Source organism: Gossypium raimondii, chromosome 2 (assembly GCF_025698545.1).
Source record: "Gossypium raimondii isolate GPD5lz chromosome 2, ASM2569854v1, whole genome shotgun sequence".
Lineage (NCBI taxonomy): Eukaryota > Viridiplantae > Streptophyta > Magnoliopsida > Malvales > Malvaceae > Gossypium > Gossypium raimondii.
In genome coordinates, this window is record NC_068566.1 from 44,351,359 (window position 1) to 44,378,127 (window position 26,769).

At 32.0% G+C, this 26,769-nt stretch overlaps 2 protein-coding genes and 1 long non-coding RNA gene across 3 annotated transcripts; 2 read left to right on the top strand and 1 right to left on the bottom strand.

Moving 5' to 3' along the window:
- The first annotated feature begins 9,195 nt into the window (after nt 1-9,195).
- On the top strand, nt 9,196-10,581 carry LOC128034848 (uncharacterized). The gene is made up of 2 exons (XR_008190892.1): nt 9,196-10,040; nt 10,289-10,581. It is a non-coding gene; the product is annotated as an uncharacterized LOC128034848 (long non-coding RNA).
- Nucleotides 10,582-13,797: 3,216 nt separating this feature from the next.
- On the top strand, nt 13,798-17,505 carry LOC105789037 (SWR1 complex subunit 6). Its single transcript, XM_012616235.2, has 5 exons — nt 13,798-13,930; nt 14,012-14,118; nt 14,230-14,332; nt 16,943-17,049; nt 17,127-17,505. The coding sequence occupies exons 2-5, from the start codon at nt 14,014-14,016 to the stop codon at nt 17,328-17,330; spliced, it is 519 nt and encodes a 172-aa protein (XP_012471689.1). The 5' UTR covers nt 13,798-13,930; nt 14,012-14,013; the 3' UTR covers nt 17,331-17,505.
- A 739-nt stretch (nt 17,506-18,244) lies between these two features.
- Nucleotides 18,245-20,711, bottom strand: LOC105789038 (laccase-13). The gene is made up of 6 exons (XM_012616236.2): nt 20,555-20,711; nt 20,308-20,459; nt 19,988-20,232; nt 19,755-19,883; nt 18,736-19,689; nt 18,245-18,641 (listed from the first exon to the last, which is right to left on the bottom strand). The coding sequence occupies exons 1-6, from the start codon at nt 20,672-20,674 to the stop codon at nt 18,511-18,513; spliced, it is 1,731 nt and encodes a 576-aa protein (XP_012471690.1). The 5' UTR covers nt 20,675-20,711; the 3' UTR covers nt 18,245-18,510.
- Between the last annotated feature and the right edge of the window lie 6,058 nt (nt 20,712-26,769).

The window sequence follows — 26,769 nt, forward strand, 5'->3', positions numbered from 1 at the left end:
TGAACAGATTGTTAACCATTTCAAATGGGATGTGACAATTGGTGTCATAAATAGCGGTTACATAAGACCCTTGTACAATCTGAGATTCAATGATTTCTCCTGGGAAGAGTTTCCTCGAGCTAAGAGGTTGACATTGAAGAGCGGTTCTTGGGTTTGGTCATGAGGAGTTGAGGCTCGAGGAGTCTTCTCAAGGTGTAGGGGTATAACAAGACACGTTATTTATCAATAGACATCCAATGAAGAGTATTATGAATATTTATTATAACTTAGATGTTCGTTGAAATAAGAAGTTTGATATACTTTTAAGACTCTAATGTCCATTAGAAGTAAAATTCTTTATCATTTATATTTTAGACTTATAAATATGGAGTTTAGGGACTTATTGTATATATCCTATTGACTTTATTTTCTTATTTTTCTTTGTTTTATAACATGATTTTTTTATAAGTTTATTGAGTGTTAATGTGTTAATTTGAGCAAAATTAACTATTGAATTAATTAGATCAACGACTTTCAATTCAATCAACTATTGATTTAATTATAATTAAATAAATTATAAAAATTAAAAATTATTCAACCGTCAATTTTTATCCTTATTTTTTATTAATTTTGAATGATTCATTTAAAGATCGATTTAACTTTTATGTTCAATTTAATATAATGACCGATTCGGTTTAGTTCAAATAATAACATATTTAAAATCCAACTTAACTTAGAAAAGTTAAGTCTTTTGGATGGACGTTATCTTAAATATGGTGCGTTTAATTGTTTTTATTTTACACTACAATATTATCATAATTTACTATTATTAAGTTTACATTAACTATAAATAAATACACCGTCCATACAAAAAGAGATAGGAAACTTCTAGAAGTTCCTCAACATTCCATAAAAAGTGAGGCTGACACTAACCACGACAAGAATCTATCTTGTATTATATGTAGAATAAATTTTATTTAATAAAAGAAAGGCATAGGTATAGGCTCAATTAACAATGACTTAAAGTTGAAGCGAAAGTGTTGAAAATAGGCTAGAGTAATTGTACTGAGAGCGCTTAACAGAGGCTGCAATGCTATCATGTCAAGGCCCAGAAAGAGATGTACTGCAAGTCTTCAATACATTATATTTTTATTTAAGGGTATAAAAGATTTTCATATATCTTTTAAAAAATGAATAGTCTTTAATTATTTTCAATTAAAATCACCACGTATCATAATCACAGCGTGACATGTGATAAAAAAATAAAAATCAATAAAAGTTATAAAAATCGTTAAATTTTAATGAAAATATAAGAAATGGTAAAATTTTATGCTAAAAATTATAAATATATATAGAAAGAAATATAAATTACACAATAATATAATTAGAGGTGAGTATTTGATCGAGTCGAGTCGAATCGAATAAAAAAAATTTGAGTTAAGTCGAGTGGACGAATCCTATTTTAGCAACGAAACTCAATTTGAATTTTTTTCAAATCGAATCGAATCGAGTCAAAAAATTTCAAGTCAAGTAAAGTCGAGTCGAGTTAACGAATCCTATTATTTATACTCAATGTTACGTTTACATGGACCGATTATTTAACTAGTAGACAAAGCACAAGATTATTTAACTACATAAACAATATAATGGTTTTGCCTTTTAACTTAATGGATAAACATTTATCAAGACGACATGATTTTGCCTATTAAATTAATGTTTTTGACTTTTAACTTTTAAAAAAGTAAGCATTTATCAAAACGACTCAGTTTTACTTTTTCTATTCAGATTTTCGGATAATTCGAATTGTGTAATTCATATTCGAGTTCAAAACTTAATTTTTTATTCGAGTTTATCCGAATAACTTGATTAACTTAAATAACTCGAACTATTTAATTCAAATTTTAAATTTTTTTGTTGAATTTTTTGAATCGAATCGAATCGAATTTTGATCGCCCCTAAATATAATATAACATTTCGGATATAAAAAATGATAATTACAATTAAATATTTTGCACTCGATCGAATATCAATTTTTTAAGTTTGAATTCGAATTCGATTAAATTTTTTAGTCATATTTGTACGTTATTTAAACAAAAAATTTAATTAAGTTTGTAAATTATTTAAATCTATCGATTCAAATTCGAATTTATTTTAAATTAAACATGAATAAATTGTAAATATCAGTACTCCAAATGCACCAAACCTTGAAGGCTTATCACTGGGCCCACTTTTAACTTGCCCATTGGGCTTTGCTCTTCTCCTACCCTGCACCCGTACCTAGCTTTCCTAGTTAGTAGTTACCACTCCATTATAAAATATAAAAGAATTATTTTATTTTATATATTTAAATATTGTACCAAAAATATATTTTCAGTGTATTTTTTATTCCACAAGTTTAATTAAGGTTTGACAAATATTTTATAAGACTACTAAAGGATAAACTATACCCATCGTCGTCACTTTTATTTATCTTAGGTCACCTTTTAGACACTTATGTTTAAAATATTACGTTTTAGCCATTTACGTTATCGTGACATAAAATTTTAGTCACTGAGCCGTTAATTGCCGTTAACGGTGTAACAGTAAGCTGATATGTTAAATAATCATTTCAAACAAAAATTTTAGTTTAAATTATATAATTGGTCCCCATATTTTTTTTCGTTTTGAGTAATTTAATTTTTTCTTTTATGTTCTTTAAACTTTTTTTTTCTTTTTTTTTCATTCTCTTCTGCTTCCCCTTCTATTTTTCAACGTTCTCCATTTCTTTTAACACATCAAAAAGTTGAATTGACAATGAAAAAAGAAACAATAAGTAGAAAGCCATCATTGCCTATAACCAAAACCCATATACTCATACCATTTGCTAACTATCAAAACCCTCCACCACCACCCATCATCTTCATTTCATCCACTAACACATTCACCACTATCTAGAACTCATTTCAAAAATATCTAAAAAAATCCTTAACTTTTGGACTACCCAAGATGGAATCTTCGTCACCGGCCATTAGGATCAGCTCGATTTTTTGATATGTGCTCCTCTTTCACCGGTCATTATCTAATCTTTGGCTCTTTGTGATTTTTTGGGGCTTATTAATTGTTTTTTACTTGGATTCTTAATTGATTTGAACGTGGGTTTATTTGGTAAGAGGATGATATTGTTGGGTTTGTCATGAACGAGGTCATGGCAGTGGTGAGGGTGTTAGTTGATGAAATGAAGATGATGGGTGGTGGTGGAGGATTTTGACAGTTAGCAGATGGTATGAGTTTATGGGTTTTGATGATTTTGACTTCTTGCTTCCTTTTTCATTGTCAATTTGACTTCTTGATACGTTAAAAGAAATGGAGAATATAGGAAAACAAAGGGAGAAGCAGAGGAGGATGGAAAATACAAAAAAGAAGAAGTTAAAATATCATAAAAGAAAAAAATTAAATTGCTTAAACGAAAAAATATGGGGACCCATTATATAATTTAAACTAAATTTTATTTAGTCACTTAATTAAAAAAAATACAACTTAGTTATTGAATTATTCAAATGTTTTCATTTAATTGGACTATTAGAATTGATGCTATATGATTTTCTTTGTACGCACTTCCTGCACCAATCGAACGTTCTCTTTCCTCTTTCCTTCTATAGCTCATTTTTATTATAAAATAGTTTTGGATGTTGTGAATATGTAAACCAAAATTCAAACAGTTTTTTCCCAATCTCCAACATTGGCCGTTAGATCGACTTAGATCTAAAGTATGTTATTCTACTTGTCGATGGGTACTAATCCACTGTATTGGTCGTTGAATCGCCGCTTGGAGCTCGCTGGTGAAATTTAAAAACAATAGAACTTAACAATCCAATGACTTAAATAAAAATTTTTAAATAGTTCAGTAACTTAAATGAAAATTTTTGAATATTTCAATGACCAATTTATAACTTTTTAATTAAACGATCAAAATAAAAACTTACCCATAATTTAGTGACTAATGATATAGTTTACCCTAAATTTCCTTTTTAAGTACACAAAGCAAAATCTTAACTCGCAAAGGGTTTTTTTTATTTCACTGATGTATAAGATAATAATTTTAAAATTTTGTAAAATAAAAAATAATTTAATATAAAATTTTAGATTGATCTAAAAAAATTTATCTAATTTAATTTTGAATTTAACTGAAAATTACTGTAATATGTGATTGGAGAGGTTTTTTTTTAAATAAAAGGGACCCATATGAAAGGTAGATTTCTCCTTTTCGTCAGATTCAGATTTCAGACTGAGGGAGGAAGGAAGAAGGAGAACACAAGTCTAAGCAAAGGAATAAATTAAAAGGAGAAGAAGCTTTGACCAGAAAATGGCCTGAAATTTGAAAAATTACCCTGATTTTTTTTTTTCATTTTTTCTAAAACCAAAAAACAATATACAGTACCTGAAATTAATGAGGTATTAATGGAGTTGTCCACAAAGGCAATGGGGGCAAAGTCCAATGGAACCCTCCCCCCTTTCCTTACCTCGAAATTGCAAAGGGGTGGGAGCTGAACCTAAGGGACCGGAGACTCTGTCACGTCATCTGCACACAAAAGAAAAAGAGAAAATTAACAGAGGGGCATTAAATGAGTAGGGGGTCTACAAATACTGAAACTCTGAGCTATATGCAAATCTAGTGTTAAAAGAAAGAAAGAAGAGGGTGTTGTAGGAGGACTGATTATTTCAACAGGGTGCAAGTGCCGAGGTATCCCCTTCCTCTGAGTCAGGGTCAGACCCCCCCCATGGCCCCATGGCTCCAATTTCCGTTCCTTTACCACTTTCTTTTTTAGATAAATTTTCTTATCAGTCGTTGTACATATAGATCACTCTTATTTTAGTCCCCCAAATTTTTTTATTAATTTAATCACCTCAAAATAAAAATTATTAAATTAGTCCCTTCACCGTTAAACGAAAACAAAATATTATCAGTGTATTTCTACATTAATCACTTTAAAATTAAGGTAAACCACCATCAACCACTCTAAATAGAGTTCGTTTCTAACTTAATCACTCTCGAAAATTGTAAGAAATATTTTATTAGTATATGACATTATAATTTTTATACCAGATAAATCTCAAAATTATATATAAATTTTGATTTTGTGCAATTTATACATGAAATTTTGAGTTGATTTAATTCTCACAAATTATTAACACAATTATTAATATAGTCTCATTTTATATTTATATACTGCATACACAAATAATTATATTTATTCAATACCAAAATAAATTGATGTATTTATTTCTTTAAACGTTTATGATTGAATCAAATTAAAGTTTCATGTATACATTTGAACCGTAATCAAAGTTTCATGTGTATAATTACGCATCAAATTACATGTTGAATCAAAATTTATGTATAATTTTAAGATTTATCTCTTTTACAATAACCAAACTATAATTTTGCCATAAGTTATTGTCAATTGAGCATGCTATTCTTTTGTTAATAATTACAATTAAAACAAATGATTACAATTATTAAATTAGTAAAATTTTCAAAAATTTATTGCCTTCGAGCAAAAGCCTCATCGGCCATTTTTATAAAAAGAAATCAATTTGAATCAACCATTTTAAGTACAGAACTGAATAACTAACTTAACAACTAATTCAATTTAATTTAACTAATTATAATTAGAATAAATTTAAAAATAAAATAAAATCTCAACTTCATCATTAAACCGATGCTTTATTTACACTTAAGTATGCTTGTAATACTGTAAACAAAGAAGAAACATGCAAATTTGATTTTGCTCTTTTAAGTCAACAATGTTTAAAGTAAAAACTTGTTTAGGATTAAAATATAGGACCTAAAAGTAAGGAAAATGAAAATGGAATAAAATTATCAATACTGTTTGTTGCTCTTTTAGTGCATCATGTGGTTCATAGTCATACCAGATCCTTACTTTCTGCAATTTCTAGATTGATTAGCTTAAATTCAAATGCACATTATCATGAACCATAAGAAAAATGTTACATGTTTGGGGACATTCTTGACAACTGGTTTAAATATTAATTAAAAAGCATTTTCTTTAATAAATTTATGAACTAGTAGGAAATTTATCACACGTGTATATGTGTGAAACCATATATTTAGATATGAAAAGACATTAATATAAAAATACATCAAAGTAATTTTTCTAACCGATTTGGTATCCGATTGACTTATTCCACTAATTTAGCAGGGCTTAAATAATAGTATAGATACGATTGATGGAGGAGGTAAAATTAAGATTTTATTAATGTAATTAGCATGAGTTCAAATCTCATTATGATATCATGTGTGTCACTTTTAGGTTTTTAAAGAAAAGATTAAAGTGTCATCGAACAATATAATTTATTTTAAATACAAAAGGACATCGAAATAATTTTTCTAATCGAGTTAATGTTCTGTTAATTCGTCACATCAACTTAGGACTTACATAATAATAATATAAATAATTATAATTATTGAATTAGATTAAAATAAAAATTAATCACATAGTCAACACATAATTACAAGAATTTCAACGTAAAATTTGAAATTAAGACGTGAAAATTAATGGTCTTTTGAAAATGAAGGATGGGACGGTGGTTCACATTTGCCGACTGCTATTGGGATTATTTTTGTTGGAAGGAGAAAAAGGAACGTAAAATTTATCATTAATCAAATGGTTAAAAAGGTTTATATTAAATATTTTATTATTTAAATGGGTAAAATTGAAATCGACTCATTTAGGGTCCCTTCGGATGGGCGGTGGTGCGTTCAGTGTTTACGTATAGTTAGTATAAAAATAGCTGTAGCAATGAGATTATATATTGTAGTGACACTGTAGTGTTAGACAAAAAGAAAGTTAAATATACCGCACTGAAAGCAAACGCTTCTCTAAAAGGGCCCTTAGTCAAGAAATGAAGCAATGTTATAAATACCGGACAAGTAATTGAATTGGTCAAGTAATCGATTTTTCGTTAAATTAATTAAATTGATGGTTAAATCGTTGCAAAATAAAATTTTATTAAAATTATAAAATTATAAAAAATTAAAAATAGGATTATAAAAAGAAAAGACAAGAAATCAATAAATACAAATAAGTAATAATAAAAATATAAAAAATTCTATAAATTCAAATAAAATTTTAACCAACTGTTTTACCTGATCTGAATTTTTAAAATGAGTTACAGTGTACGTAGCTTGATTCTGCTGCAATTATCTATAAATTATTGTTTTAAATAAAAGAAACAATACTTTCATTTTTTAGACTAATTGATATTTTGTACTAAATTAACAAATAACATAGTTACTGGTTGATAAATCGAAAAATCGAAAAATGTGTTAAAATTTAAATATTATGGTAAGTTTTCATGTTGGTCAGTGAACTAAAAAAGTTACAGTTTGGTCATTGAACTATTTAAAATTTTTTGTTTAAGTCACTGGGTAGTTAAGTTTTTTTTTAATAAAAAAGTTCCGTTAAGATTCGAGAGACGATTCAACGATCAGTATGGTGAATCAGTATACCCATCGACGAGTAGAAGAACATTTCTTAGATCCAAGTTGATTTGACAGTCAGTGTCATAGATCAAATAAAAAAAGTTGTTTGAATTTTGGCTCACAATGCTTGACGTCAAAGCCTTTTCATAAAAAAAAATTGAACTATAAAAGAGAAAGGAAAGAGAGCTTTCGATTAGTGCATCGAAAGCTATATATTATCAATTTTAACAGTCCAATGACTTAAATGAAAACTTTTGAATAATTCAGTGATCAAAATAAAAACTTACCCATATTTTAGTAACTAACGGTATAATTTACCCTAAAAATTTAAGTATTGGATTTAAGTTATAAAATTATTTGATATATGTTACTTAAAATTAAATACAAAATTTAATTAAATTGTTTGATAAGTATAAATTTTTATTCTTAATTTTAAATATTTCACGTTATTGATCATGTTTTAAACATAAAGGCTTTGTAGGAAAATATAATGTTAAAATAAAACTGAATTAATTGAAAATACCTCTATTAAGTAATAAATAACTCTTATTTTCTTATATTTTCACTCTGTAAAAATAAATCAAAACTTATTACTTAAATAAAATGTACTAATTTAAGAAAATTTCTAATTTTTCTTTTAAAATTTACATCTTATAACTATATATAAATCGTTATCATCGAAATAAATCATTACAAGTATAAAATTGAATAACTAATTCAACTCAACTAAAACACCCTTTAAATATGTTAATTGAGTCTTAACTCGATTGGTATGAATATTGTTATCAATGCAGGAGGACGTGAGTTCAAATACGTTGAAGAAGCGCATTATTTTTATATTTATAAGTTGGGAGGAACTATAGATATTAAGACTTAGGATCCTCCGGTGAAGATAACTTTTACCTTATCTTTTACCCCATTTAATCTTCTCTATTATTGAAAAATCAACTTATGTATTCATATTTTTACTATTACTACGTTTGCATTCAAAAACATATATTTTACTATAAAATTTAATTTTACTTTTATATTAAGTAGTTTCAATCTTAACATCCATCTAAATAAATATTATAATTTACCTACACATAAACATAAATTATCCCGTGTTGACTTGATGGTCAAAGTGCATATCGCATCAAATATGACCTGAATTCGAGTTATGCTAACGTTGCTGTTAGGACTTTACCTTCGTCCTATAAATCACCAAAAATAAAATATAAAATTTCTAAACGCCTCGTCAAATATATAATATGGTTTTGAAATTTTGATAAATCCAAATTCCAATAAAAAGTTGGAAGAGTCCGTAGGGGGAATGGCGTGGGGGTTTCCCTATGGTAACTTTCCTCCATAAAAAAAAATAGAGAAATTAGGGTTTGCCCCCTAGTGAAGGTGCAATAGTGGTAGAAAATCGTGTTTAATTTAATTTAATTAGTCATTGGTTCATCTAGTCGACAACCTAATGGGTAATGCTGTAATGCATACGCATAACGTAGTCGGCGAGCGTATAAGCTAAGTAAAAATATTAATTAAATTATATTCATGGTGTTTAAAGAAAATATGTGTAAAAACCGTCCCTCCACCACCACACACACGACCCCCCTTCATTTTTACTCAGTCTTAATTAAAGATTATTAAATTTCATGCTCCAATGGAATGTGAGTGATGCCCCACGTCCCTCACCCTCTTATAAATACTGCCAAACCCACTTCTTTTCTTCTTCACACCATGCGAGCTGTGAGACATGTTTGCAGGTTTTTTTTCATGGAGGTTGCGGGGGAATTTCTTTTTCCTTTGTAATAAAACCTCAAGTATGGGATAACCTGTAAAGCTCAGGAGGGATAGCGCCATCTCAAATAAAAACCTATATATGGCGCTATCTATCCTGAGTTTCATGGGTTCTTCCTGCTATATACTTCAAGAATGAGGCAACTTTGGTACACCCCATCTGCTAATTTTGGTGAGTTTCTTTAATTAAGCTTTTCCCTTTTAAGTTGATTTTGGTTCTTTTTTTTTTGTTTTTTAATGTAAGCTGCAGGTTTTTACTTGGAATCTTCTGCAGAAGTTAAAAGCTGATGATGATGATTATACACCAAAAAGAAAGAGAAAGAAAAAGGGTTGATCTTGGATTTTCTTATTGTAATATATATTTTCTCATCTCACTTAAAAAATTCTCGGATGGGGTTTAATTTAGCATCTTTTTCTGCAGATTCTTGTATCATATAGCTATATGTGTTGTCTTTCTAGGTTACAGCCATGTCTATGGAGTCTTTTTAAAGACAAAAATCCAGTATTTTTCCCAATGGTCCGGTTGCCTTATTTGTCAGTATTTTATTGTAATTAATGCATTATATGATCCAAGTACTTGATAACGTTTAAAGGGTTCTTGACAAGAAAACAAACAAACCCAGATTAGGTAATTCCTAGAGTTAATCTCTTTTAATGAAGAGAATGGGGTAGAGATTGTTGAATGATGGAATAAGAAACTGCTGTAATTTCACCTCTGATCCATATGGTTTTACAATTACTGCTGCTGCGATTCATCTTCATCCTCCTTCAAAGCTTAAACCAGTACTGTGAGGTAAGCTAGGGTTTTTTTTTTTTTTTTGACTTGAAAAACAAATGGTTTGCAGGCTTTTTTGACTCCTTTACGGCGTCGTTTCAAGTCACATCGTTACCTCCTTTTCAATTATTTCTTCATCAGAATCATTTTCTGTCTAACAAAAGCAAAAAAATGTGATTCAATTAAGTAAACCAAATTCTAATTGTTTTCCATGCAAATGAAACATTAATAATTAATTAAATTTTATTTTATTTTTTGCAATTCAGGTAGATGATGATGCTGAGGTTGACTAAAAAAAAATGTAAATGTAGCTCTCTTTGGGTTCCCTGTTGAGAAGCTATAAAAATCATGTGGTTGGCCATTATAATGAGCAAGTGTAGGGTTGGGATGGATTAAATTTGGGGTTGAGTGGGTGTGTTAAAAGAAAATTGATCCAACTTTAGGGTACATGATATGAGAAACCAAAGGGAGCAAATCATATGTTATGATCCTCAACTATGTATATATTATTCACCTATCTTATTATATATAAATAAATAATGATCATCTTCGTGGAGAATGTGCTTCAACAGAAACCCCCACCTCTTCTACAGTTTATGGGGTTTAATCACTTCATTATTTTGTGTGTGTATATATATATTAGACACAATCATCATTACAATACTTATAATTCTATTTTCCTCCTCCACTATTTTCTTTGAAAATCTACAAAATTCGATTCGGTTGGGATATTTTGAAGGTTTAATTGCACATGTCTTCACATGCTTGTTGATATTCTTAAATTGATTTGATTTCTTTTTGGGTTTTCATAACTACAAAGACAGATTTGAATAATGTTGATGTAAGATATCTCTCTGGACTCCCCCAAGTGGAGTGTCTGGTGACCCCAGACACTCCACTAAGGGGACTCCAGACAGATCACTGGATTGTCTTCTTCTTCTCTACTTCTTCACTATCCCTTGCCTTCTTCACTTCCATTGATACCATGTAATAAGACTTGAACTTAGTATATTACCAACAATGTTGAAGTCCCATTGGCAAATTTTAAAATATTAGTATCAATCAAGTCATTTTGTATCCACTTGGGGGACTGCAGAGGCAAACAATCAAGTCAGCCAACGGGTGAATCCCTTTCCTTACACAAGAAACTACCATTGAGAAAAAGACAGTAATTTGGTTTCAGTTAGTCGGTGTAATTCGGTTTCAGTTGAAAAAACAGTTAGTCGGATAAGATTTAGAAGTAGACGAAAGAATAACTGGATTATCTTCTTCTTCTCTGCTTCTTCACTACCCCTACCTTCTCTACTTCCGTTGATACCGTGTATGATAAGACTTGAACTTAGTATGTTACCAACAATGTTGAAGTCCCATTGGCAAGTTTTAAAATATTAGTATCAATCAAGTCATTTTGTAAATTGCGGATTTTGGATATCACGTTTTAGAAACGCTTTTTAATTTTTAAAGATACTATCTATTAACACATAAAATTCAAGTTGTTTAAGTAAATATTTTAAAAAAATATTTTGTGTCTAATCAAACTAAGGTCTTATTTGATAATCCATTGAAAAAATTAAATGAACTGGAAATTAATATCTTTAGTAATTTAATTTTAAAATAAAATCCTACAACTTTCAAACGAATAAACATTTATCAGTCTGATTATATTTTAGATTTAATTTTATAAATTAAATACATAATTTTTAATGCACCAAATACCACCTACCATTTAATGATTAAATTGATCGAAACTAATAAAGGTACAACCACTATCTCCTGCATTGGAAATTGATTAGCATTGAGTTGTTGTTTAAGCAAGGAGCTTACCTAAGATTTTTTATTTCCTAGATGGAAGGTTGCATCACCAATTCATCACTGTAAAATGGTGGATTGGTAGGCAATTTTAAAAGAGCAAAAGGATCCATTATCCCCTTACCTATTTGTCATTGTTGGATGAAGCTCCTGCAAATAAATTGCTCTGTTATCATCCAAAGACAAAGAAGATTAGGCTATCTGGTATGAAGGGATTTGAGTTGCAGGAAGTATGGGAGAAAACTGGGTTTGCTATAGGAAAGCTGGTAGGCAGATATTTGGGGTTCCCATTAGTAGTAAAGAGGTTAACAGAGAAGGATTGAGGTTACAAAGAAAGTTAATGGATGGGTAGTAAAGCTTTTAACTAATCCAAACTGTGTTATTTCATATCCAAATTTATATGAAATGCCCATGTTAATTGAATTAAAGATTTTTTTGGTAAATTGAAGCTTGAAGAATTGCTACCAATGGTCTTGAATCAATTGAATTGAAAGAAGTGTTGAAAAATAACGAGGAACGGAACTTGAGAAACAAAGAAACTCCAAAGAGTGCTTTATTGAATGAAACTCGTAATGGCTTAAAAACTCTTAAAGATCATTGACAAAGAAGTTTAATTTCTTGATGAAATCAACTTTTTCGATGAACAAAAAGTTAAAAATATTCTAAAATTCAAAATAAATAACTAAAATATAAGACCTAACACTATTGGGTTTATATATATTATGATCAAAATTAAGCCTTAGAATCGAACCTAATATGATTTAAAAGCTTATTCAAAGTTAAAAGTCGTCATTCATATTTTAATCTCGTCCAAAAAATTCTATTCTCGTAGTCTTCTCTAAAATGATCATATCTTGAGCTTTGAACAAAATAAGATAATTCAAAATGAGTTTCGAAGTTAAGAGACAACGCTTCGAACCGTATTAAGAGATCTCAACCTAAAAATATTTGGACCACATCAAAAAACGCATATCAAGTCGACTGATATTCCAAACTTGAAAATTGATAGCTTTAACGAACTTAATTGAATGAATTTCATCCCATCCATGCATGTATCGATTTGGAAACATCTTTATACTTCCAAAAGTGGTTATCAAGAAGGTGAATCAACATTGTATGAGATTCTTTTGGAAGGGTTGGAATGAAATGGTAAAAGAGTAGCGGTAAACTAGGATATAGTTTGTAAACCCAAAGCAGATGGTGGAGTTGGCTTGAAAGACTTAAATAGTTAGAATCAGGCTCATGTATTGCAGCCAATTAATGATGCCAGTAGGTTCTTGCTTGGCTAAATGCCTATGTACTTAAAAAGGGAGGTCTTTCAAGGAGCTGCCTGCATCCTACCGACATAGCTGGAGCTAAAAGAAAATAATGAAGTTAAGAGACATTGTAGAGCAAATTTTTTGATATGGGGATTGGCCTTTGCTAAGATAGAAGTATTTGGAGAACAAGGAAAGTGGCATGGTCCATAATCATTTGGATTCCATTTTACATACATAAGCCTCTATAATAACATGGTTGGCTATCTTAAATAGGTTTGCAACTAAGGACTGGCTTAGGGACTTGGGAATGAAGAATGGATGCAATTTTGTTCTGATTATATTCGCTCTTTTTGACACAATATCTAGAACTATTCATAGTCTCTTCCCAACCCATAAATAGAAAGATAATGCGCTTCAGCGCATTCGAACCCACTCCATCCTGTATTGACAATAATACCTATGCCAATTGAGATAAAACTCAATCGACTTAGGGTGATTTTGGATGGGCGGTGTTGTGCGTTTAACTTACTCTTTGTCTCACGCTATAATATTACTATATATCTAATATCATCACTACCGTTGTTTTTACATTAACTCATCCAAACACACCCTTAATTTTCAACTTTTAAATACAAAGAAGAAAAATAGAGGAAACATATGGACTTTAGTTGAGCCCATTAAAATAGAAAAATGGCCCATTATTCTTCACTATGCTTTGGTAATGCTAGAGCTAGAATTATTATTTTACAGAATTTGCCACCCCCCGCCAATCTCCCTTTCACGGCCGCCGATTTCTTCTGTCCTCTTCTAGTTCCCTCGTCGGCCACCACTTCCCCTCCGGTATATTTGTCACTCTCCCTTACTATATAAATTTGAATTCTTAAATGAAATTGCTTGCCTTTTGATTACTTCTTTTTGCAGCTATGGATGACGACAATTCGAACGCGTTGCGGAGAATGTCGACCCGTACTCGTAAAGTTGCTCCTAAAATGGCTGCAGCACTCGGCAGTTCTGATAATCGATCCCAGGTTTCCTTTCTTTTTTTTTTTTTTGCCTACTAATATCTACTGGTGTTTACATTTTTGCTGTGAAATTTGGAAATTAATTGGTGGGGTTTTAATGTTGTGGGGGAAAAAAAGGCAGCTTTGGCCCGTCTTGAAGCATTGGAGAATGATAACGCTGGGATTGAAGCAGTTGAAATGAACGATGATGATGAAGCTTCTCTTGATGAAGATGATCAAGGTTTTCTTCTTTTCTTTATGCAGAATTTCATGGAAATTTTCTGTTCTAATCATAAATTTTGTGTCTCTACTTCGCTAACACTGAGATGTTGGTCCCTCAGAAGAAGTTAGTCCAATTTGGTATCATTGTTATACTTTGCTGTTAAATTGCTGACATGAAGGGAACAATGCATGAAAATCAACCGTTGAACAATTTCTATGCAACAAAATTAACAAAAATCAGCAGGACTAACTTAGAGAGATTAACTTCTCGGTTTTCATAAAGTAGAGCGATGAGCTTCCTAATTAGACTGAATTTTCTTTATTAGGACAAAAGGGTAGTCATCCTTTGAAATGGGTTATTTCTTTAGTAGGGGAAAAAGAAGGGTATTAATCAGTTGAATTAAGATGCTATTTCTGTTTGGGTATGGTCTCACCCAGTGATATAGCAAATTACAAACCTGTCTTTACTCTTTTGTTAGTTGAAATTTTGATTGGTGAGAGCAAGCAATAATAATTTGGAAGAAATTTGTTTCGTCCATCAAAATACCTACCCGAGAAAGTGAAAATGTGAACTTTTTTCATCTTAGTACTGTATTAGAGTTTGATTTATGTTGTTGCTGTTAACATTCCTACCCTCTGCATTTGTTTCAGAAATTGGTTTTATTCAGAGCCTTATGGATATTGAAGCTCATACTCATAGATATACTAGCACTGGTTAAGTGGATGTTTTTACCTGAAGTTCTACCATGACTACTCTTCATTTTACAAGGATGTTGCATCCATTTTTTTTTAATGACGAATAAGATCTGTATTTATAAAGAGTAGGCTAGCCTAGTACAAAGTGAACTGCATAGCAGTTTTACAAGTTTAATAACCCATAATGACAATGTTAGCAAAAATAAACCGACTTGCTAAATGGACATGTCATCTTCTAATCCCCAATTCTATGCAATCTTCCCATTTAATCTGTGTCCCCCGCAATCTTTCCAACTCCAAAAAGTCTTACATCTAACCTGTTCCTTGATCATATTAATATCTGTCGCCGTGAAGTCCACTATATCTCTCAATCTAGATAAAGTAAAGTTAGGCACTCTAGGCTAGTGGAAGAATTACTGCAAGTAGAGCCTTCTTGATGAACCTATTGAGTTCAGCAATAGATATTAATGGGAAGATATTTCTTTAGTAGGACAAAAAGGGAACAATTCTAAAAAGATCTCCTTAATATGATCTTCTCATAAGCTCCAATGATACATAAAATATCACAAAAGTTGTAATTGTTTGTGTAATTGGATAATGTTTTGTGTAATTCGTGTTACACAACATTACGAGAGTTGTAATAATTTGTATTATTGGGTAATGTTTTGTAAACATTACAAATATTGTAATAATTTTTTGTTATTGGGTGATATTTTGTGTAATTACACAACATTACAAAAATTGTAAATAATTTATATAATTGAGTAATGTTTTTTGTAATTGGGTAGTATCTAGTGTAATTATTTAAAAAGTTGTGATAATTTATGTTATTGGATATCGTTTGTTACTTGATGAAAAACTTATTTTAGAAAGTTAGCCCTAGAACTCCTCATAGAAGGGTATTGACCATTCGGATTAAGATGTTGATTCTGTTTTGATATTTCCTTGCACAGTGAAATAGCAAGTAAAGAAATGAGATGTTTCTTTAGCAGGACAAAAAGGTACTAATCATTTGAATTAAGATGACTTTGATATCGTCTCATTCAGTGAAATAGGTAACAAAAAACCTGTCTTTTGGTAGTTGAAATTTTGATTGGTGAGAGTAAGTAGTACTAATTAGGAAGAACTTTGTTTCAACCATCAGAATACCTACCAGAAATGATGAAAATGAAAATATAAACTCTTTTTGTCTTAGTACTGCTTAAGAGTATGATTAATGTTGTTGGTGTTAACATTCCTAGCCTATGCATCTGTTTTCAGAGATTAGTTTTCTTCAGAGCCTTATAGATATTGAAGGTCATACTCGTAGATATACTAGCTCTGGTTAAGTGAATGTTTCACTAGAAGGTATACCATAACTAGTCTTTATCTTAAAGGGTGTTTCACCGGACTAATCTTCGTGACTTCAATATTTTTTTATGATAAATCAGATTTATTTATACAATTTTTAGGCACTCTATGTTAATGGAAGAATCACTGCAAGCAGAGCGTTCTTGTTGAACCGGTTGAGTTCAGCAATCCAATCTGCACTTGACCTCTCAATACTTGTTGCCAAACCAGCTTGGTAACATCAGTATCATCCTGTCTTCAATTTTTTCCTGTCATGGTTTTGTTGATGGACTTTTTCTGTATACGTATTCATTTTTCTACTCATTTCATGATTCTTTCCGGTGAGTTTGGACTATTAAAAAGCTTACTATTAAACATTTGTTGCTTCAAATTAGTTGGGTACTAATATGTTTCCTACCTTCAAGACCTGCTTTATTCAACTAACCGATTATTTGAAGTTGATAAGGAAATGTAACTATCTTTGAAATTTATCTTCTAATGTTAGTTTCGCGAAGCTGTTTTATTATTTTCAAATCATCAGGGTTGTCTTGCTTTTCTTGTTTTGAACTTTTCCTTTTTTTTTTTTTTTGAACTTTATTTTCAGCATACATGCAAAAGAGATCGAAGGGCACAAAACGTAAAACCCGACAGGCAAAAGCACTTGAAAATGCTAGGAAGGCTCCCAGATCATTTCTTGAGCTCTTACATGAGGTAAAAGGATAGTGTTGTTTCTAGTCATCCTGATTTTATCTCGATTTCCTGCACTAACTAATTCCTATTTTTTGAAGGCAAACTTAGAGTCCTTGCCTCCTCATGTTCCATCCTATTTGAGGGCAGCAGTGGGACCTCCAAGTTCTACCTCCCGCCGGCATTTTTGCAGCGTTTGCGGCTTTAGTGCAAAGTATACATGTGTGACATGTGGGATGCGCTTTTGTTCATGCCGATGCCAAAATATACATAACGATACCCGATGCATGAAATTTGTTGCCTGAGCGGTAATATTAGGAACCCAAAAGGATTTTGTTGATATTAGCAGACATTCATCAAATGCCAAAAATATTCTGTGGATATTGTTGTAAACAAAACTTTCAAATGTAGTGTTGGTAAAACTAAGACTTTCTGTGATATTGTTTCTTGGTAGAAATTGTAAATCAAGCTTTCTGTTAAGGCTTAGCTAGCTCAGTGCATCATTCTGATTTATGGCCACAAGTAGATGATTGTATGGTCACAAGACTTTCATGAAGATGCCTCGGCAGGTTGGACTGGTTTTAGATTAGATCAAATCGGGTTTTAAAATTTTCTATGTCATTTTGGTTTCGGCCATTTGGGTTGGGTGATTATGATTTATTAATTCAGATCTCATTTTAGGCTTTTGGTCAATTGGGTTAAGGGTGTAATCAAGTCGAGTTTAAATACTAAAAAGCTTAAAGCTCAACTTAAAATTTGGAGTTCGATATTTAGTTTGAGCTCGATCAAATTTCTATTTTTAAGTTTGAGCTCGAATTTGATTAACTTTGTTTATTAATTCTGTATTGTTTAATTAAGTTCATACTTATTGAAACTCAAGCTTGATCTTGACTTGATAATTAAGCTTAGATTTGATAATATATTAAGAGAAATAATATAATTTAATAATGAAAAAATGATGAAAAGATATATTAAAAATGAAAAACTCGATAAGGTTTGTAAACTGGTCGAGTCGTGAGCTTTATCGAGTTGAGTATTACTCAACTCAAATTCAGCTCGATTGAAAGCTCAAACAAGCTCGATAATTACCAAATCGAGTTCGAGTGAGTAGTTAGCAAGAACTAATGTCTTATGTATACCTCTAGTTTGGATAATTTTGAGTCCACGTTGTTTTAGAAATAGATTAATTTAGTTTGGGATTCATAGTCAAAGGGAAGTCTTGAGAATTTATCATCTCTTATTTTAATAAATAGTAAATTCTGTAACACTAACAATAGAAAAAGATAAAATTTGGGCTATTACAGACATAACCTGAAATCCTCGTCTTTGTTCTTACAACCACTACATTGATAATGCCAAATACTTCAACTCAAGACATACAACATTTATGCAAACAAAGCTATTAAATCCTTGAATCCAAATCCGGGTAATACAGTTCTACGGACTCGAGTAAACAGCTATGACGGAGCGTGTAATATCCGTTCTTTAGCACTGAGGCAGATCGAGTGGTGGAGGCTGCACTGTCTGCAATTCCCCAACCCCATTCTCAACTAGGAAAGCCATGGCCAAGCCCCAAGGGAGATGAGTGTCTATGTGACAATGGAGCAGCCAGATTCCTGTTTTTGGACCAGTTTGAGTAAATGACGAGAGTCAACATATTGAAGCTGTTTAATTTTGAATTAGAGGAATGTTTTAAGTATGGCATGTTACCTGGATTGTCGGCCTCGAACCGGATGGCTACCCATCCACCAGGAGGTGTTCCGATGGTGTTTCTCCTGGGCGGATCGATAAGGTTGAATTTGGCCGGATCAGTTCCGGGATTGAAGTTACCAAAACCACTTCCGATAACGTAGAACTCGTAGCCGTGAAGATGCATAGGATGATTTTCAACTGTGACAATACTTGTACCCTGGAACACTATTTGTACCTTGGAACGATACCTTAGTTTAAAGAGCTTTGTTGCTTTTACCGGTTGCCAGAGACCTCGGCTCACGTTGCCTGTATAATCGAATTGAATGGGAGGAACAGGCGGAAAGTCCGTGGTGAAGATACCGGGTTGGCCTTGGTAGTATGCCTGCATTAAGGAGTTTCTTCTTGGAAATACAAAGGAGACATTGTTAATGCTGGCTGCAAAGCGAGTTCCGTTGGGGCCTTGGCATCGTGGGCTGTTCGGGTTTGTGCAGTTGATTAGTCCTAATCCCACAGTGAAAAGCAAGCTCTCATCGATCTTCATGGGAACTTCAGCCTTGTAAGGACTCCTTAGCTGGGCAGTGAATGCAGTTGCAGTGGCAGTGTCATTGAACCCTGGTAGCTGAGGGAAGATTGGTTTCAAAGGCTGCCCTTTCTTGGCGCCGCAAGGAGCAGATTTATATTCTAGGATTGCTGTTGTGGTGGTATTGTCAAAGGGCGCATTCGCGGAGTTGTAGGCATGCGCGGCCATGTAGTAACGAGCCGGTTGCTGATCAGCGGTAATCAGGACATCAGTTGTTTGGCCAGGAGCTATCATTATGACATTTGTTGTGAAAGGCTTAGTGTAGGAAGCATCAACAGCAACAACAGTTAGTTTGTGGTTGGCAACTCCATAGAAAAGTTCTTGATTCAATGCAGAATTGATGATCCTCAGAAGAATCGTCTCGCCCGCTTCCACTGGAAATACAGCAGTTTCTGCATTTGCAATTTGATCAGTTACTACTTCATCTTGACTTTCGAGTTAAATGGTGAGAGCATACCTTTGCTAGAGCATCTATATAGATCCCCTGGTTGACCATTAATTGTAAATGCATCTGATACATTTGGAGCAGCTCCAGTGAAAAGTGCTTGCCTTAGCACATCCATTGGATTCCTATCCCACCATTCTCCTGTTTATCATCATCATCATAGTCCATATCAGTTATGCTACATACATACATACATACATACATACATACATACATACATACAAAGATTGATGACATGGGGTTACCAAGAAGAATAGGAATTTCTTTCTTAGGCATAAGGAAAGGGTACGGACGACCCATCTTAGGATATATGATGAGAGCTCCATAAACTGTGGCTCTAAGCCATCTGCTATGAGCATGCCACCACAAAGTCCCCTCCTGGTTTTGGATGGTGAACCGGTATGTGTAAGACCTCCCCGGTTGGATAGGACACTGCGTCACATACTCGGGTCCATCGGCCCACGGATTTCGCAACTGTCGCAGTCCGTGCCTGATCAACGGAAGTCAATACAATGATACCAAAGTAAATATAGTGTGTATCAAATATAGTTTGCATAAAGATTACCAGTGGAGAGTGGCATTGTATCTGGCTCTATTTATAGCAGTGATCACCAGAGTATCGCCATCTCGAACTTCCAATGTCGGCCCCGGGAATTGGCCGTTCACCGTAATTGTACTATGAGTTCTGCACAGCCTCTTCACTGGTTTTGCTTCAATCTGTTTCAACAAAAAAAGAGGAAAAAATTCAACAAAAAAGTAGTGTAATAGTGTTATAGTACTTGATTGAAATTTATGTTAAGATGAAGGCATACAACAAATTGATGGAAATGAATTGCAGCATCTGCAAATGATGCTATGAAAACAAAGACTAAAAGAATGGCAAAGAATAAGTGAGAGCTGCATGGCTTATCACCGAGTTTGTGATACTCCATTTGAGGGGCTGATATGTGAGCTTGGTGTTCATAGGGAGCAGCTATTTATGGTGTGGAAAATTGGGAAAAGTAACAATAATTTAACAGTTTATTTTTTTTTTAAGAAAAAAAAATTGTTTTGGCAAAATTAGGTTTCAAGTCAACTAGAGAACTTGAAAAAGTTTTAGTATAAACTATAGTCTAAACCATAAAGAGGATTTGGTGCACCCACTGTTGGACTAAAACTCATGAACAAAAGCACTCTCAATCCTCAAATGTAATACTTCTAATCTTTTCCTTTCCATGATCCTTATTGACTTAAATCTTTCAATCTTGCATGGAGAACGATGGAATCTGTGGATTTATTTATCTAAGGTCCCTAAACCATTGTGCAAATTTTAAATTGGTCTCTATTAGAGATGGCAACGGAAAGGGGAAAAGCACCGCTCCCAGCATAATCCGACCTAACCTAAAATTAAATATCAATTTATCTACTCGGATCTCGACTAAAAAATATACTTAATTTCGAATTTGTAGAAAAAATCATTTATCAAAATAGCATAATAATGTTCATTTTTCTTGTTTTGTAATGACACTATTAATTGTTTTCTAGGTATAATTATGATTGAGCAAATATTAATATAAAACTTATTGTCATATATTTTAAATTAATATTATATATAAAAGGGTATTTTGGTAATTATCCTGGGACGAGCGGGTTTTCCTAAACTCAATCCTGACTTGACCCGACTTATTGAAGAAGTAGACCTGACCCAAAATTCTATCCGATCAAATCGAGTCGGAACACATGAACCCGAGTGTTTTTTTTTTTTTGCCATCCCTAGTCTCTAATCTTCCAAATGTTCTTATTAGTCTTCAAAGTATCAATATTGTATCCATAAGATCCTTTCAATTGTTTAGGCATTAAATGTTTGTTCAGATCTAACGTGGAACTTTTTAAAACATGTGGATCAAATGTAAATATGTATGTACTTATTGTATAAATAGTTTGGATTTGACATGTTAAAAAACATAGAGCGTCGTTAAAATTTAGGATAGTTGTTCTTTTTGGACCGGTTTTATCTAAACAATTCATACAATAAATACATACGTATTTACAATTTGATTTACTTATTTTAAATATGCTTTACTTTTGTGTTACCACCTAAAGTCTTTAATTTCTTGAACTGTCAAAGTTGAATGGAAGTGCCTGACTATAGTGGAAACTATGGCTTGGCACTACGAAATCCATGTAAACAAAATAACAAAGAACAGAAAGGTTTGTTTACGAAGTTCAGTTTTTCTACTTCTAATAAGTCTACCTCAGTGAATAATTTCGTTATCTTTAATCCACAATACAACAAGTGAATTATACTCTATCACTCTCCAAGTATAGAAATCTCACTTTTCTACATAAAAACTTGAACACTCACCCCTAAATTCTCCTCCTGAGAATTTAAGCTATAAACTCTAATGGTTTTCAATTCAATTGCACTCTCTCAACATAATTCCACAATGAACAAAACAAAGTGCTCTCAATGAAGCTCTCTTTTAAACTTAGACAAGCCTTAAACCATATATAGGTTTCGACTTGCTAACATAGAAATTAAATGAATGCAAAACAACCCCTTAAAAAGCAATTACATAATATACTAATAAAAGCATAATTTGATGAAAATATGGTCTCTTAAAAATAGTAGCGCAATCTCTATCAAATCTTCGCATAACATAGGTTGAATTGATTCACTCGAATCCAATCCAATTTTCAATAGCCACAAATTGTTTTCCATCTTCAACATGTCAACACATTAACTAGTTCAAAGATTTTGCTTCATTAAATTGCCAACTCAATTATGACAAGTAATATCACTGCCTCAGTGGCAGTTTGTAGTGGGCACTATCAAATGCCACTCAGCTCATTTAGCACAACCTACTTCAACAGTCAAACCTCTATCAAGGTTGGTCTAGCCTTCCATATTAAAAGCATACATCCATTTTCACAAGGTAAGCTTCAATTCATCTTGATTTTCCCAATTCGTATCAAATTGAATATCCTTAATATAAAGCCACAAAAGATCATAAAATCAACACATATCTTCTTCGATAGTATATCTTAGCATGCAAAGTAAGTAGATCACCTAAGAATCCTTGAAAAGTAATATTGCTAGATTCAATCTCTTCTCTAATGATAAACATGAAATTGGCTATACAAAATTTTTAAAAAGAGACAAGCAAATCATCAGAATATTTTGGTCAAACATGTCAACGAATAAGACAAGTTTCATATCTAGCGCAGTGATTGACTGAAGTGAACACTTCTATTAGCCACTTCCAAAGCTTGCTTCAACATCTTGATTTTGTTAAAAATAATTAAATGATATTAAATACCCTTAAATTTTTTTACGTGAAACAAACATTATAAATAAAATAACATGTAAATTTAACTAAAAGCTTAATAGAATTTTAATTTTAACAATTTGACCCCTGAACTATATCACTTCTCCATTTAATGCTTTAAACCAAAGCTATAAAAAAATAGATTTCAACGTCAATCATCGTGTCACACTCTACCATCAACTGTCACTTATCCACGATTTTTTGAGTCCAAATTTCATTATCTCCTTGTTTTTGATCTTCTCTTTTCATTTTCTCAAAAGAAGACTAGATTTTCCTAGATCTACAAATCAATTTCAAAATTTTAACATCAAATCTAAGTACTTCCCACCTTTGGGTCACTTTCAAATTTCAATATGTTCTTACCCTCTTTACAGGATTCTCTTTCATCATTAAGATGAATTGAACAATACCTACAACATTTTAAATAATGTTTTGGCGTAAATTGATGTAAAAGCCTGATTTTCAGTGATGTCAAAAATAGTGGTTCGAGACCACCAAATTCAGAAAATAAGCTAGTAAACTTTTATTATTTAATATTTATGAGTCAAATGTGGTTTTTAAAAGATTTTTGAATTAGTAATTTGTGTTTTATAAGGCTTTATTAGGTTAAGTGATTTAGAAAAGAGGTATCGAGATCTCAGTCCTATAAACCAAGCCGTAAATATTTTTATAAACATTTAAAAGGTGTCATTAAGGTAGTATTAAAGTTTCGTTAGAAAATTTTAACGTTTTGATAGTTAATTAATTAAAAAGAACTAAATTGAAAAAAATGCAAAACTTGCTAATTAAAGAAATAGTGATTAAATAGCCTAAATAGTAAATAAAGGAGGACTACAAGAGAAATTGGACCCACATGGGATGACTGAGGCGGCATAACCATAGAAAAATCAAGGAATTGATGTGAAATAAGGGCAAAATTGTAAATTTTGCCAATTTTAAGTGAAATAAAAGGGAAATTGAAATTCCAGACATTTTCATCATCATTTTTCAGTTCTAAAATAGCCATTGAAGAGGGTTTAAGTTGGTTTTTCAATATTCTTCATGTAAGTTTAATTTTCGCTCTTTCCTTGAAATTTTTTATGTTTTGAGACTTTTACAATTAGGTCCAACTAACCATTTCATTAGTTTTTATTTTGTTGAAAGTTTTGGAAGATACCATTGATAATTTTATATGATTTTAGTTATTAGATGATGAAATTGAGATGTTTATGAAAATTTAAAGCTATTTTATTAAAGGATTTTGGATGAAATCATGATTTAGGGATTAAATTGAAAAGTTGTTGAATTCATGGAAAATTCTAAAATTTCATGGAATTCATGGGATGCTATTGATATATGTGAAAATATATAGGCTTGGGATAATGATTTAAATTGCATGAATTTCATTTTCCGAGCTTAGGGATGAAATCATCATTAATTAAAAGTATTGGGGTAAAATGGTAATTTTGCCTAAGATGTGACTTGGATTGAATTGAATGTAAATTGTATTAAATTGATGTTAAATTTACTCGTATAGATCCAGATAGATCAAAAATGGAGTTAGATCATGGAGAAGAAAAGTATCGGATTAGTAGTTTACAAGTAACGAACAATTGTCGAGGTAAGTTCATGTAACTTAATTGTGTATATTTATATACTCATATTAAGTGTTGAATATGTAAATTGAGTAAATTTCATATATGTGTATGTAATTGATCTCATAACTGAAAATCCTTGATAAATAAATAAGTCCCATTTGGATAATGAGATTCGATGGATACAGGGTTCTGTTTCCCGAAATGGTAGTGTTCCTGCATATGTTGCGGATGTACCGTAGCTCGAAAGAGCGTCCCGTTACAAGCCCTCTCAAGCTTCCCGTTATAGTGTTCTTACGAGCTTCTTGTTAAATGCTCTTCGGAGCATCTCGATCGATTGTTACCCTACATGTGTTATGGGCATACTACAGCTCTTATGAGCGTCCCGTTACATGGCTCTTCGTAAGCTTCCCGATTAAAGGCTCTTTGTGAGCTTTCCGTTAGTGTTCGTTTGAAATTCCCATTATATGGCTATCCAATACTTCCCGTTAATTGCTCTTCGTGAGCTTCCCGTTATATTGCCCGGATAAGCTTCCCGTTACAAGACTCAATGTGCTTCCTGTTATAATGCTTGAGAGAGAGCTTTCTATTTAAGTGCTCATAAAAGTACTCCCGGATATGAATTGACGGATTTATAGTATTGTACACTTCAGGTGTACTACCCAAGTATCCATCGAGATTTCAAATGATTCAACGGGTGAAATTCTGACATGAGAACATGTGAAATAAAATGAAACTATTATTTGTATATGCATGAAATACTTGGAAACTCGATACCTAATGAGCTAATCTTTGTTCTTGTTATTCACATGAAATACATGACTAACATGTTTGTTGATGTTATATGTGTTAGGCTAATTGCCAAATTGCTTTGGATGTATTATGCATGTTTATTATATAAGTAAATGAATGGTAAGTTAATTTTCTGTTATACGAACTTACTCAGCATTAAGTGATTACTCTGTCTTATTTCCTCTATTTTATAGCACTCGGAGGCTTGTAAAGGTTGGAAGCTGGTCGGAGCTACATCACACCATCCATCGAACTTTTCAGTATATATATAAATAGTAAAGTAATTTTGGTAATAATGGCATGTATAGGTTAAATGTTACCATTGATGGCAATTTAATGTTGGTTGAAATTAGCCATTGGAATGACTATTAAATGATATGTTTTGATATGTAAATAATCTTAATATGCTTGACGAGTATGTTTAAAGGGTGAATGAGGAAAATCATAAAAGTATATCGGAGATTAGTTTATGATAGTGTGTTTGGTAAAACATGTTTATAAGTATTAGGCTATCTTGGAAAGTTGGACATTTGATCATAGGTATTAATATGTCATGCATAAGACTTGAATTTGGCTAGGTTTAAATATCTTGAATTGGCTCTTGAATGTGTTTAAATGTTTATATAGGTGGAAGGTGAAGTTGGGTGAAGAACAAGGCTTAAAAACGACCTTATTTTGTCCACACAGGTAGAGACTAGAGGTGCTCATGGGCGGTAGGCCAAGTTGGTGGGCCCATAAAAAATTTTAGCTCGGGTCTAGGGCAGTCTCTACCTGACAAAATATGGCCCTAAGATTTTGCCCAGTGCCGGCCCGAAAAAATCATAAGCCAGGCCTGACTTACCTACCATTTTATTTTAAAATTTTAAAAATTAAAAAAGTATTTTAAAAATATTTTTAAAATATTTTAAAATTAAAAAAAATTAAAAAAGTATTTTTAAAATATTTTAAAATTAAAAAAAGTATTTTAAAAATATTTTAAAATTTAAAAAAATTAAAAAAAGTATGTAAAAATATTTTAAAATTAAAAAATATATATATATTTATTATGTTGGTAGGTAGCCCGCCAAAAAGTGGTGCCCGAGGCGAGGCCCGTTTTCTAAACGGGCCTCATTTTTGCCCAAGCCCATATTTTGGGCCTATATTTTTACCCAAACCCTCCCATATTTCGGGCGGGCCGTCGGGCCGGGCCGGGCCGCCCGGCCCATGAGCACCTCTAGTAGAGACACGGGCGTGTGTCTCAGCCATGTGTGACACACGGCCTAGCACATGGGCATGTGTTCTGGCTGTGTGTCCCCTGCATCTTAAAATTTTAAAACAGAATGGTCAAAATTGATCACACGGCCTGGCATACGG

Excerpts from the sequence above, each read along its gene's own strand:
- LOC105789037 (XM_012616235.2), top strand. The coding sequence starts at position 14,014 with ATGGATGACGACAATTCGAACGCGTTGCGGAGAATGTCGACCCGTACT. Across the intron at positions 14,119-14,229 it reads GTTCTGATAATCGATCCCAG|GCAGCTTTGGCCCGTCTTGA; the intron begins GTTTCCTTTCTT and ends GGGGAAAAAAAG. Across the intron at positions 17,050-17,126 it reads TTCTTGAGCTCTTACATGAG|GCAAACTTAGAGTCCTTGCC; the intron begins GTAAAAGGATAG and ends TATTTTTTGAAG.
- LOC105789038 (XM_012616236.2), bottom strand. The coding sequence starts at position 20,674 with ATGGAGTATCACAAACTCGGTGATAAGCCATGCAGCTCTCACTTATTC. Across the intron at positions 19,884-19,987 it reads AGAAATTCCTATTCTTCTTG|GAGAATGGTGGGATAGGAAT; the intron begins GTAACCCCATGT and ends GATGATAAACAG. Across the intron at positions 19,690-19,754 it reads ATATAGATGCTCTAGCAAAG|AAACTGCTGTATTTCCAGTG; the intron begins GTATGCTCTCAC and ends TTGCAAATGCAG.